The sequence below is a fragment of the Bos taurus genome, chromosome 18 (assembly GCF_002263795.3).
Source record: "Bos taurus isolate L1 Dominette 01449 registration number 42190680 breed Hereford chromosome 18, ARS-UCD2.0, whole genome shotgun sequence".
Lineage (NCBI taxonomy): Eukaryota > Metazoa > Chordata > Mammalia > Artiodactyla > Bovidae > Bos > Bos taurus.
In genome coordinates, this window is record NC_037345.1 from 55,944,509 (window position 1) to 55,958,462 (window position 13,954).

At 48.8% G+C, this 13,954-nt stretch overlaps 1 protein-coding gene and 2 non-coding genes across 3 annotated transcripts; 2 read left to right on the forward strand and 1 right to left on the reverse strand.

The window, feature by feature from the left end:
• Positions 1 to 5,990: 5,990 nt before the first annotated feature.
• On the forward strand, positions 5,991 to 8,421 carry RPS11 (ribosomal protein S11). Its single transcript, NM_001024568.2, is given in 5 exon segments — positions 5,991 to 6,059; positions 6,982 to 7,113; positions 7,300 to 7,375; positions 7,690 to 7,819; positions 8,251 to 8,421. Coding segments are annotated over 5 exon segments (477 nt in total). The 5' UTR covers positions 5,991 to 6,044; the 3' UTR covers positions 8,375 to 8,421.
• On the forward strand, positions 7,491 to 7,577 carry LOC112442424 (small nucleolar RNA SNORD35). The gene has a single exon (XR_003030518.1). It is a non-coding gene; the product is annotated as a small nucleolar RNA SNORD35 (small nucleolar RNA).
• Positions 8,422 to 9,595: 1,174 nt separating the features above from the next.
• On the reverse strand, positions 9,596 to 9,695 carry MIR150 (microRNA mir-150). Its single transcript, NR_030972.1, has one exon. It is a non-coding gene; the product is annotated as a microRNA mir-150 (primary transcript).
• Between the last annotated feature and the right edge of the window lie 4,259 nt (positions 9,696 to 13,954).

Genomic DNA, 13,954 nt, shown 5'->3' on the forward strand with positions numbered 1-13,954 from the left:
CTCTGGAAGAGAAGTTCCAGCCAAGGGATCACAGGCATCGCCCTCGTGTCTTCCCTATATTTTGTGATCCAAAACCAATAAATTATTTTGTTAAAGAAATGTGGCGTCTTTTCAGTGTGTGTCTGCTGTAGAGGCAGGCCCGGGGAGCAAGGCTCTCGGCTGACGGGGGACTTGGAGAATAAGGCTGGCTGTGCTCTTTCCACAGGTGGATCAGAAAACTGCCTTTCATGGAAGAGTTGACCTTGGTAGAGATTTTACATGCCAAGGGATTTGAGATGCCTGTGGATTTGTGGGTATTTATGGCCTGTAGAGACAGGTGTTGCCCATTTTACATAAAATTGTCTCCCTAATTCAGCTGCAAAGTATGGAATTGGCCACTCTTCCCTAAAACCAGTCCCTCACTGGGGCATGTGGGCTGTTCAGTCTATACCATGCCAGACTGTAATGCAGAGATAAGTGATGAGGTATTAGAGAAGTGAGAAGGGTTTTTTTTTTAAGATTAAAACTAGACCTGTTAGATCTGCCAGGATGAGTCCCTGAAAGGGTCAGGGTACCCAGCCCTTGGTCACCTCCCAACACCCAGGTGGGCCCGCTGCCCCATCTTACTGAGGAGGTTCTGTGCGGTCAGTGGTGTCGGCGCTGATGACACCCGGAGGGGTCTGGCTTGACCAAGGTACATCCATCTGTACTGGGAGGAAAGCTAGGTTCCTGCTGCCCTTTGAGACTGGTGGGCAGTACTTGTGTGTTGGTTCACTGAGCAGGTAATAACTTCTACACTGTGCCATTGTATTCTGCTTAGTCTCCAAAATGTCCAAGACAGGCTCAAGTCTCAGGATCATTTTGCAAATGGGTGGTGTCCCTGCTACTCCTGGGGCTCCTGCTCCAGCAGAGCTGCCTCCAGAACCAACTGAAAGTCCCAGAGTTTAAATCTTATGACACTATGTTAGAGCAGCACAATAGGCTGCCCAAACCACTTAATTTTGGCTTAAAACTTGCCACTTCAAAAGACATGCAACATTGGGACTTCTGTGGTGGTCCAGTGGCTAAGACGACTACGAATGCAAAAGGCCTGTGGGTTCCATCCCTGGTCAAGGAACTAGGTCCCATCTGCTGCAACTAAAGATCTAAAATCCCATGAACGGGAACTAAGACCCAGTACAGTCAAGTATTAAGCCAAATGTTAAAACACTTGAAGAAGATGACATGTCAGACTGGGAGAAGGTATTGGTGAATCATGTCTCTTGAAGGACTTGAATGCCAAATACATAGAAAAATACTTAAAACTCAGTAACAATGAGCCAACCAACAAAAACTTAGGCCCAGATTTGAAAACAGCTTTCACCAAAGAAGATACACAAATGCTAATAAGCATGTGAAGAGATGCTCATCATTCCCCATTAAAGAAGATAAATGAAATCTTCAGACATAACCTTAATCATTCCTGGGGGAGAAATACAGGGAATCAGGACCTCTGGGCCAACAGAAGGGACGTTCCAAAACTGCCCAAAGCGCCCTGCAAGAGCACTCTAGTCCCAGATCAGCTTCAACCCCTGGGCTACAGCAACCTTGGACACTACAGAGGAATGGCTTGTTTTAACAGGCATTTCAGTGCTCACTGAGGAGGGGGCCGTTCTGTACTCTAATATGTGCATTTCCCTTGTGAAATGCTAGGAAATGTCTGAGATCTGTCAGAGACAGGGAAATACACCCTCAAGTGATAAGTAAAGTTGGCTGAAGTTTGTTACTGAGCACCAAGGCTGTTCACACCGCAGTTCAAAAAATTCAAGGTGGTGGTTTGTAAGCAGCCTTAAAATAGTAATGAAATTGAATAGAAATGAAAAGAAAAAAAAAATGTATTACAGAAGGTAAAGTGAAGTGAAGTCACTCAATTGTGTCTGACTCTTTGAGACCCCATAGACAGTAGCCTACCAGGCTCCACTGTCCATGGGGTTTTCCAGGCAAGAATACTGGAGTGGGCTGCCATTTCCTTCTCCAGGGGATCTTCCCAACCCAGGGATCGAACCCAAGTCTCCTGCATTGCAGGCAGACACTTTACCGTCTGAGCCACCAGAGAAGGTAAAGGAGAGAGTTAAAAGACTTAAAAATCAGACAAGTTGACGAAGGCAGAGGAGGGTGAGAGAGATAAGTGTGCTTGGTCACAATACAAAAAGGATTTCCTACTGTGAGTTGTGATCAACACCTAGAAGCTAAGGACCTAAACATCTCCAAACTGCCCTCACCCCCTCAGAGTGAAGCAGTATTTTTTATTTGCTCTTCCCTTATCATCAAAATCTCACCAGCTGCTCTTAGCAATTTGCAAAGTATTGAGCATTTAAGACACAGACAGGAAATCATACCTAATCTCACCACCTGGAGATGTAAACCACTAGGTCGCTGTCATGTATTTCCTTCCAGGCTTTTTTCTACATTAACTTTCATACACAGTTTAGCACATATTGTAGGCAGCAACTCCAGGTCCCCCCTTTTTTTAAACTAAATATAAATCCTTTCCAAGTTATTCAAGAACTCTAGAACTTTTTTCTTCAAAAAAATAAATTATAAAACAACTACTAGGTCACAGAGGAAGATACAGCAGGTTTTAAAACAAAAAGTCTCTCTTCCTTAATGCTATCCCAGAGGGACTGAAACAGTGACAATTAAAAATGAACCATTCCTCACTTATATGTGAACTCTAAAATAGGACACAAGTGAACTTATCTATGAAACAGAAATAGATTTTGTAGAGAACAAACCTGTGGTTGCCGTGTAGGGGGTGAGGGAGGGATGGATTGGGAGTTTGGGATTAGCAGATGCCAACTATTATATATAGAACTGATAAACAACTGTATAGCACAGGGAACTATATTCAATATCCTGTGATAAACCATAATGGAAAATACGAAAAAGAATGTGTGTATATATATATATATATATATGCAAAATTGAATCAATACACCTGAAACACAACATTGCAAATAAACTATAATTCAATTTTTTTTTTAATTGGAAAAAAATCAGAAGAATATTTTGTGACCCCTGTAGAAGTTTGTTAGGAGCATAGATTGTATATTCTAAATGCAGTGCTTAAAAAAATTTTTACTAGACTTGTAAGTGGAAACAAAAAAAAAACCTCATGTTTTCATCTAATATATAGCTTCTTTTCTTCATGGCTTCATTTCTCAAGCCTACCTAAATTTTATCCCTACACATCAGAAATTTACGTTGGCATAAAGTAGGAACTAGGTATCCAACTTTATCTTCAGATGGTCTCCCACTTGTCCTAACACAAAATTACTGAATAATTTGTATATTCCGCAGAGTTTTTAATTGCACCTGTCATCATATGCTAAATTCTCAGAGTTGGATCTATTTTTGGACTTCCTAGAAGATACATTTTAAATATTTGCATTAAAGAAGTTAACTTTTTACTTAAATGTGACATAATATTTGCTCAAATATTTAAATATTTATATTGAAGAAACCAACTTTTATTTTTAAAAGAAATTGCATTTAACACACCCACAAAAATATAATAATGTACCAGGATTTCTTTTAAAATGATTAATTCAAAGGCAATTCGAAGCAGAATAAAACATACACTTAAGTCTTATATATATTGATTATGAACTCAGTACAACTTTGTACATTGAACTGGAAAAGTCTAGCAAAAGCCTAAATTTGAGGTCTTTGGTAAATGTGAAGCCTCAGCGAGAGCGCTGGGAAAATTCAGGCCAAGACTTAATTAAGGAAAGAGGCCAAAGTCTGGAGTTCGAATTCTCCCAACAAGGCCCAAGTCAGCACTCTTGCCTGGAAAATCCCATGGACGGAGGAGCCCTGGTGGGCTGCAGTCCATGGGGTCGCTAAGAGTCGGACACGACTGAGCGACTTCACTTTCACTTTTTCACTTTCATGCATTGGAGAAGGAAATGGCAACCCACTCCAGTGTTCTTGCCTGGAGAATCCCAGGGACAGGGGAGCCTGGTGGGCTGCCGTCTATGGGGTCACACAGAGTCGGACACGACTGAAGTGACTTAGTAGCAGCTGCAGGGTGTTACAAGACAGAGGGTTGTTGCCAACACTGGCCAGAAGGGGGCGCAGTACGCAAAAAGTGCGACTGGTGCTAAGTCGCTTCAGTCGTCTCCGACTCTTTGCGACCCCATAGACGGCAGCCCACCAGGCTCCCCTGTCCCTGGGATTCTCCAGGCAAGAACACTGGAGTGGGTTGCCATTTCCTTCTCCAATGCATGAAGGTGAAAAGTGAAAGTGAAGTCGCTCAGTCCTGTCCGACTCTGAGCGGACCCCATGGACTGCAGTCTACCGGGCTCCTCTGTCCATGGGATTTTCCAGGCAAGAGTACTGGAGTGGGGTGCCATCACCTTCTCCGAAAAAGTGCGAAGTGAAGGTAAAAAGGACTCTGGTGTTCCTTCTTAAAAAGTTCATTTAAGTTCATCCGCTCAGTCGTGTCCAACTCTTTGCAACCCCATGGCTGCAGCACACCAGGCCTCCCTGTCCATCACCAACTTCCGGAGTTTACTCAAACTCATGTCCATGGAGTCGGTGATGCCGACTCATCTTCTGTCCCCTTCTCCTGCCTTCAATCTTTCCCAGCATCAGGGTCTTTTCAGATGAGACAGCTCTTCACATAAGGTGGACAGCTCTTCACATAAGGTGGCCAAAGTACTGAAGTTTCAGCTTCTACATCAGTGCTTCAAATGAACACTCAGGACTAATCTCCTTTAGGATGGACTGGTTGGATCTCCTTGCAGTCCTAGGGACTCTCAAGAGTCCTCCACCACCACAGTTCAAAAGCATCAGTTCTTCGGCACTCAGCTTTATAGTCCAACTCTCACATCCATACATGACTACTGGAAAAACCACAGCTTTGACAAGACGGACTTTTGTCGGGAAAGTAATTCTCTGCTTTTTAATAAGATGTCTAGGTTAGTCATAACTTTTCTTCCAAGGAGCAACCGTCTTTTAATTTCTCTAAAGGTAGGTGATTAAGTAAGGCTGGAGACAGACTGCTCAGGTTAAATTCCCAAATTCCCAACTATGCCTCAGTTTCCGCATCAGCAAAATGGGAATAATTAACAGAGCCATCCTTAGTGTGTTAGCACAATTCTGCGTACATGGTAATTGCTATTAGATTTTTGCTTTCCAAAAATTGGTAAAATAATAAATTGATACTGATTTAGACCTGCACTGACCAACGCAGTGGATAACTAGCTCCATGTGGCTATTTAAATCGAATAAAATTAAAATTAAAAATTGAGGTTCACAGTCACACGCCCCCCACTTACAGTGCCAGTGACCACTGTATTGGACAGCGCAGATAGAAAATATTTGCATCATAGCGGGGAGTACTATTGGACAGCGCTGTTCAACAATTAGCAGAAGGCCTTTTTGTTTTTTTTTTAATTCGAATTAAAATTGTCTTTTTTTTAATTTGAATTAAAATTTTCAACGAAACCACTCTCTGGGGAAAAAACGGCCCACAAAAGAAACCGACTTTTATTAAACTTCAGGAAGTTCATGGGTAGTGTCCGTCCCTCACAAAGATGGCGCTTCGCAGCGCGTGCATGTTCCTAACACTTTCTGGTCTCTCGCCCCGCAAAAAGATGGCCGCCGCCACGGCCCGTTCAAACCTTGCACGGAAACAGACACGAGGTCCCAAACCCCACGCGGTCTCACTCATCTCAGGAACATGGCCGCCTTCCGATAAATGTCGCGATAACATAGGCTGGTTAAGGCTGGCCACGCCTTCCCAACGTGACCTAGCATGCCGGCGCGCAATGATGGCGTAAGACTCTCGCGAGACAGTGTGCCGCTTCCCGCTCCTCTGCCTTGACCATCATGGCAGCTTTCGTTCTGTCTGCGAATCGCGTGCTTAGGTAGGACCGTTCGCCAATCAGAGTCTCGCCAAGGCACCGCCCCAAACCGTGTTTGTCCCGCCCCTTTGTCGTCACTTCCTCTCTAACCCTTGTGCAGTCGATAAGGAAACCCGGACGCCGCCGCGGCCTTCCTTTTTTCAGGCAGCCGGGAAGATGGCGGACATTCAGGTATGGGCTACGTGCCGATGCCGACTCTGCGGGGTCTGGGTTTCAGAGGCGAGTCCTGGAGAGTGGGACTCCGCGCTCCAGTTTGGGGGTTAATTTCCCAGGGGTTAAATCGGGCAGAGGGCAGTTGTCTTGGCGTTAATCTCGATTAGCACCTCCTAAATGTTCCTTTGTAGCTCGGTCGGTAAATAATCTGCCTGCAGTGCAGGAATCCTGGGTTCGATCCCTGTGTCGGGAAGATCCTCTGGAGAAGGAAATGGCAACCCATTCCAGTATTCTTGCCTGGGAAATCTCATGGACAGAAGAGCCTAGTGGGCTGCAGTCCATGGGGTCGCAAAGAGTCGGGCACGACTGGACGACTAACACTTAAATTTTGGAGGCTCCGCATTTGGGGTTTAATTTAAGGTTCAAGGATTTTGGAAGTTGTCTTTTCAAAAATCAAGATTTACAGAGTACTTTTTTTTGGGGGGGGGGGAGGCTTTAGGCTGTAGGGTTAATCCTTTGAGAACTGACGTCTAAGGGCCACTCCAGGGAGCCCGTCAGTTTGGTATTTAATTCTGGAGCCGCCTATGTTAGTTAAGGCGTGCATCCTGGTTGGATGTTTTTGTGTCTTGAATAATTTTTGCTGAACAGTTTTGGTGTTTAAGGCTTGTTTTGTATCGCTGGGGCTTTAAGGATTGAATGCTCCAGGTGGTAGGAGGTGTTTTAGATCATAAATACTGATGTAACCCTGGGTTCAGAGTTGAGTCTGAATTAGAGATATATTTGGGTTAGTGTCTTGGAAGATAATTCTGGGGTGCTTGGCGCTGGTGGCCAACGTTCAGGGAGTTAAATACCCGACAAGGTGGTATTGGGATTTTGTGAAGCTTTCCAGGCCAGGTTGTTGCCTGCTCGGGTCTTACCTGCTTCCTCCTCATCCCCTTAGACAGAACGTGCGTACCAAAAGCAACCGACCATCTTTCAAAATAAAAAGAGGGTCCTGCTTGGAGAAACTGGCAAAGAAAAGCTCCCTCGATACTACAAGAACATTGGTCTGGGCTTCAAGACTCCAAAGGAGGTACGGGCACCCTCAGAAGAAAGGAGGAGACCCCTGTGTCCCTGCACATGTGCCCAAACTGAGTTGACCTATCCACATCTCAGTGGCTGCTGCTGGGAACTGTAGTTTGTGTGTTTAGAAAGGCCACGCCCCTTGTTCTTTTCAGGAACTATTTTCAGAGTTCCCTAATCCTCCTTATCCCTGCAGGCCATCGAGGGCACCTACATTGACAAGAAATGCCCTTTTACGGGTAATGTCTCCATTCGAGGGCGGATCCTGTCTGGTGAGTGAGGACCTTCCTGGGTCTGAGGGAAGAAGGGCTGGGGACACTGAGGCTCCAGGGTCCTGGGTTGGGGAAGGGGTTGGCAGACTTCTGGTGACCCCGGGGGCACACTTTTGGCAAATGATGTCTGTTTCACGATGGTCTTCAGATGCCCACCCTGGGCAGTGCTGAGAAGGCCACTTGGCACAGCTGATGCTGGAAACAGGGCTTCCTGGGAACCCTACTCAACGGCCCCCTGCTTCCTGGACACCCCGGGCTGCCCATGGCTCCCTTCCCTGTGGGGCCTGACCAGGAACTGCCCCCCGTCCCCCCAGGCGTGGTGACCAAAATGAAGATGCAGAGGACCATCGTCATCCGCCGAGACTACCTTCACTACATCCGAAAGTACAACCGCTTTGAGAAGCGCCACAAGAACATGTCCGTGCACCTTTCTCCCTGCTTCAGGTGAGCAGGGTTGGCTGCCCTCCCGGGCAGGGAGGAGGGGGTGGGCTGCACAGGAGTGAGTGACGTGGGACCAGACCTGGCTGTTAACAGGACGCCCTGGCTGCCGTGTGGAGGTCATCAGCTGTGGGGGTGGGTAGTAAAGGGGTCATGCATCACCATCTTTGTGAGCCTCCAGTGCCCTGCAAAGGACATGACAGATGGAGGCCTTCTGTCCCTGGAAGGGTCGGCCCATCCTCCGCATGGCCTGGAGCCCGGGGTCTTACACGTAGTTTGTGCTCAGTAATTACCTGGGGACAGGTGAAACTGGAAATAGCAGCTTGGTTGGGGTTTGGAGGAGCCAAAGCTGAGAGGCTCCACCTAGAGACAGGAAGACGCCTTCAGGGCCTGCTGAGAGCAGAGCCTCCCCTAACCCAGCCCTTTTCCCTCCACAGGGACGTCCAGATCGGCGACATCGTCACGGTGGGCGAGTGCCGGCCCCTGAGCAAGACTGTGCGCTTCAATGTCCTCAAGGTCACCAAGGCTGCCGGCACCAAGAAGCAGTTCCAGAAGTTCTGAGACTGGACCTCTGCCTGCTGCCCCAAACACAATAAAGTTATTTTCCCAATCTCGGGCAGGCTCTGGCTGTCTGTGCCCCTACAAGAGGGAGGGGTTGATGTGGAAGATGGGATTCATCTTCATCCTTTGGGGGCATAAAGATGGGGACCACATCCTGCCTCCTGCCCTCACGTCTGGGTGAAGACAACCTGTATCAAGACGCTGCCCTCCTCTGATGTTTTGGTCTTTGTTACCTTTTGGTGTTGTGCTCATAAGGCCTTTCTACCTGGTGTTGAGCTCCCCCCGCAAGTCTCTGGGGAGGAAGTGAGTGAGGGTGGAGGTTCCTGGGTTCTCTAGACTCTGAGCCTTTTCTGGTCTCTGAGGGGAGGGGGAGGAAGAAATATCCGCCCTCTTGGCTTTGCTGGGTGTCAGCGTCGGTGGGTTGGGTGGGCTTGGGTTCAAAGCTGCCTGTTTGGGAGTTGAAGGTCTTGACCTCAAGCTGGGATTGTCTTCTGACGGGAAAGCAAGGCACCCACTTTCCCCCTACACATCCCGCCATCCCTCCTAAGTGAGCACCATGCCTGTTGCAGATGAGCAAACTCATCTGAGGGGGCAAGTTCTCTGCTTAGGATCCCAGGAAGTACCTGAGCCACAGGCATCAGATGATGGTGACTACTTTGCCCAAAAGTCCTAGTGAGGAAAATGGTCTAGAGGGCATATCGAGGCCAGCTAGCAGTGAAGGTCACAGGTGGCTGCATGGATAGGAAGTCCCTCAGGTGGGACTGAATCAGGACAGACCAGATGGGGTGGCTTTGGGTGAGGAGAGAAATTGGAGATGGGGAAAAATGAGGGCAAGGCAAATGAAGGGGAAGAGATTTCTGACAGAGCCAGACAGGGCTACCTTGAGTGTCGGGGTAAAAACTCAGGAGGAGAGAGCTTAACAGTTGGTATTAACAGGGAAGGCTTTCTGCTAGAGGCAAATGGGGAAAGGAAGAGGGACCTTGAGTGTCAGATACGGAGATGAGAGATGTGAGACACCCCTCTGCTGGACACCAGTCAGAGACAGAAGCAGGTACAGAGACATGCATGGAGCAGGTGAGGCAGGAGGGTGGCAGGTGCAGACAGATGCCAAGGAGAGGGAGACAGCAGAGACCCTCACCTGAGCCACAACAGGGCAGAGATGGATGCTCAGGTTTAGGGGAGGCACTGGTTACCCCGTTAACTCCAGCCCGGAGGCCTGGCGCTGCTGGGATCCCCCAGGTCCCTGCCTCCCCGTACCTGTACCAGGGTCTGAGACACACACTGGTACAAGGGTTGGGAGACAGGGCCGTGAGGAGAGAGGAGCCGCCGCTGCCGCTGCCGCCTCCGGGGACTTTGCGTCTGGACCGGCCCGGGGGCTCCTTTTTACCCAGGCCCGGTGAGGGCGGGGGTTCCTGCCAGAGGAAGTGGGGCCGCATCAAAGAGGGCAGGAAGGGGCAGGGACGGGTCAGAAGGGGGCACGCCCCGAGGTTCAGCCTGCGAGCCTGCCCCACCTGGTGCTGGAGGGTGGGAGACTCCGCGGAGGGGCACTGGGACCCAGAGAGCGGGGGACAGCGATGGGGGAGAGGGAAAGGCAGATCGGAGAGACAGGACGGGGAATAGAGACCCAGAGGGGGACCTGAGGCCGCTCCAGGAGCCCCCACCCACAGGTGTTTCCGTTCGGGGTGGGGCCACCGTGTTTACAACAACAACAGGCCCGCTCCCCTGTTTCCTCCCAGCGGTGGGTTGCTGGGCGGCTCCTTGGCACCCCATTGTCGGGTGCAGCCCTGACCTGGTGGGGACCTCCTGATGGTCAGTGCACAAAATCCAAGGAGAAAGCCCCCAGGGCCGTGTCAATTCTCTGTTGCGATGACCTGGACGGGGACTTTACCTGCAGTTCTTCTGTTTGTTTTGGCTGCTCTGGGTCTTCCTGTGGCGAACGGGCTCCTTGTGGCAGCATGCAGCCTTTCTCTAATTGCAATGCAAGGGCTATAGAGTGGGTGGGCTCAGTAGTTGCCCCGCAGCAAATGGGATCTTAGTTCACCGACCAGGGCTCAAAACCGCGTCCCCTGCATTGGAAGGTGGATTCTTAACCATTGGACTGAGACAGGAGATAGAGGGGCTCCAGGTTAGACATTACAACTGGCCTCCTGTTTGCATTTCACGGAGCACAAAGACGTGGGCTTCAGGCTGGATCCTTAACAACTGTTAGCATTTCCTGAGATGAGATAAATGAGATCCAGGAGGAATTTACAATCAGCCTTCCGTTTGCTCTGCAAAATGGAAGTAACAACAGAAGCAGGGTAAATAGCCAGTGTTTGTCTGCTGTAAACACTTCAATAGTCATGGCAATAGTCAAGGTAATAGTCAGGGCAAGGACAAAGAGGGCAAAACCCTGTTTGAATAAAGGATTATGGGATCTTCACTCCCCCTCTTTTGGGACAAGGGAGACCCTACACATGCGCAAAAAGGCTCCTTGGAGGCCAAAAGTCGGGATAACGCCAGGCCATAATGATTCTTGCTCCTCCCAGAAGCCTCCACTTTGAGATCCATCTTGGCTGAGCGGTGCGTGTGCACCCAGGGTAAGGGTCCCAGGGTAGGCCAGGTGTGGAAAAAGGAATCAGATATTGGGCTAAAGGTAAACAAAGACCTGGAAGAACTGACCTATGTAAACAACTTAACCGCCTCTTTACCGCACTCCTCCTCGCTACGGGGGACGCCCACACCCTCTCTGGGTGTGCATCTCTGCCTTGCTTCTGTCTTAACAGAGCAAACCACTTCTGTGTGCTCTCCCCACACTTGTTGTGCTCTGTCTCTAACAATAAACTTTGTACCTGCCTTTATAGTTTCTGCCTCCGTGATAAATGCATTTTTCACTGGGGCCAAAGAGCCAGGGAAAAACAGTTTATAGCCTCTAGTCCTTGCTGGTCTGGTGGCCAGGATTCCAGGCTGCCCAGTTCAATTCTTTGGAAGGGAATTAAATCTCGCTTCAAGCCACTGCTCACTGCTGCCTCACTGAGATCAGGACCACCAGGAGGGGCCCCACTTGCCCTTCTTAGAGCCCTGTGACAGCTAGAGACATGACTCCTGGGCACAGATCACAGCCTCAGAGCTTGCCCTCTGCCTGCCTGGTCCTTCCACCCTCCCTGCTCCCCAGACTTGCTCCCTCCTCTGAGCCTTTGCACTGGCTGTGCCCTCTGCCAGGAACCTCTAACCCCAGGCTTCTACCTGCTGCTTCCCCCACCCCTTAACCTCTAGTTCTCACCAACCTCTTTCCATCTGGCAGAACCTCCAGCCTTCCCAGTCCCCGCTCCCTGCCTGAATGTCCCACATAGACAGGAAAGCCTGCTCATGGCATACTTGTATATTTGTTGCACAGATCCTCTATGGCCTGGCACACTTATTAGTTAACCTGTTAACTGCTGGAATATAAACTCCAAGAAGGGGGGAAAATCTCTGCAACCCCAGCACCTGGAACAAACTGTTGAGTGCGCCTCACACATTTACCCGAGTGCATGAATCCTTTTGAGGTTAAATCCCAAATGAATTAATTTTCTAAAAAGTTAAATCCCCACATTCTCACAGGCCAGGCTTGACCCCTAGCATTACCCCAGAACCATCTCTTGGTGGGTGTTGAGCCGAAAGACCCAACTGAGCCAAAGATCAGGAAAAGGAAGGTTTGTTATAACTCGCCACAAGTAAGGAGAACACCAGGGACCCTCCCCAAAGGAGTGTCTCGCCAGCAGCAAAATTGGGGAAGTTTTAAGCTAAGGGAACAAGCACATTCATGGGGGTGGGGGCGTGGAGCAGAGGAGAAATCAGCACAGAACTGGGGCAAAGTTCACCAGAGCCCTAACTGTAGTTATTGAAGTCTGGAGGGGCAATATCATTCTACCTTCATCTGGGTGGGGCCTTAGTTACTGCAGATCTCAAAGATTGTATCAGATGGTTCTGTATATCCTTTGAGGAGGAATTAGGACTCTGTTTTATTGTTTCTTGACAGCTTTTCCTTTTTCCTCTATGCCCTCTCTTCCAGTAAAGAATCTGTCTGCAGGAGACCAAGGTTTGATTCCTGGGTCGGGAAGATCCCCTGGAAAAGGAAATGGCTACCCACTCCAGTACTCTTGCCTGGAAAATTCCAGGGACAGAGGAGCCTGTCGCAAAGAGTCGGACACGACTGAGCGTCTCACACTTGCACACTTTACTTGCACACTTTACTTCCCTGAAGATCACGGATTACTGAGACCTGTTCAAGGGCGAGCACTGGACCCAGGCTTAGATCACAGATGGCTTAGGCCAAAATGGCTTCTCTTACATCAAGAAAGTCACTCCTGGTTCTTTGTCTTCAGGGACCCCCTAACCTATCCACTTACACTGGGTCTCAAGTCACAGAGTAACCGGAAGCAGTGAACATACAGAGAAATCTCCCAATGGTAGTATGAAGACTGCAGGCTCTGTTGCAGAGTCTAGCCCTACCCTCGTTAGCTGCATAACCTTGCTGGGAACCACAGGGCTTCAGTTTCCTAATCTATAAAATCTTGCCTCCCTGCCCCTTCGGGAACATGAGATACACTCACCTGTGTTATTGGGGGTAGAACTAGTTCTAGTAAGTGATACTTCTTAAGGAAGTGATTGTGTCACATTCCTGAGCCTATTGTAAAGCAAAGCCTAGTGAGACCTTGGCGAAGCCTTTGCTGAGTCGCCTTGGCCAGCCAGAGGACAAGAGTCTTTGGCAGGGGACTTCCCTGGTGGTCCAGTGGCTAAGACTCTGCGATTCCAACGCAGGAGGCCCAGGTTTGATCTCTGGCCAGGGAACTAGATCCCACATGCCACAGCTAAAGATCCTGCATGCCGCAAATAAGACCTGGTTCAGCCAAAGAAATTTAAAAACTAAAAAGTCTTTGGCAGAAGTCCCTACAAGTATCAATGGTTATGTAATCCTGGATCTACTACAGCAAATCCTGGTGGTTTGTCATGGGATCTTGAGACTATTTTAGCATGCTTCTGGAATATTCTGTTGCATGCCTCTTATAGGTGTCCCCAGTGGTCATTTTCCAGGGAAATTAGCTCCAAGCATGTTTCAAAGCAGGGTCCCAGGTTATGATGACAGCAGGTGTCAGGCCTGTTACATGAAAACAGGGCAAATATTGGTTATATCATAACATTTTGTGGCCTCGCATCTATCAGAACAGGCCACAGGAATATTCTATTAGAGCCAGACTGGCGAGCATCGTTGCAGCCCCTTGTGGTATTAGAGTACGACCTATAATAGATTGTAGTGGGACCTCAGGGTCTTGTAACTTTTTTTTTTTTTTTAATTTTCCCTGTGGTCACAGTGCATGGTATGTGGGATCTTAGTTCCCCCACCAGGGATGAAACCTGTGCTCCTTGCTTTGGAAGCGCAGAGTCTTAACCACTGGACCACCAAGTACGTCCGTTGTAACTGGTGGTTGCAATACCTGGGTTATATGAGAGCCTGCACATGCATATTATGCGTGGAGCAGGCCCCTGGATTCATTAAACTAGCCCTAGGACTGCAAGTGGAATCTAGGAACATGGAATTGGAGCAGCTTCAGATGTGTG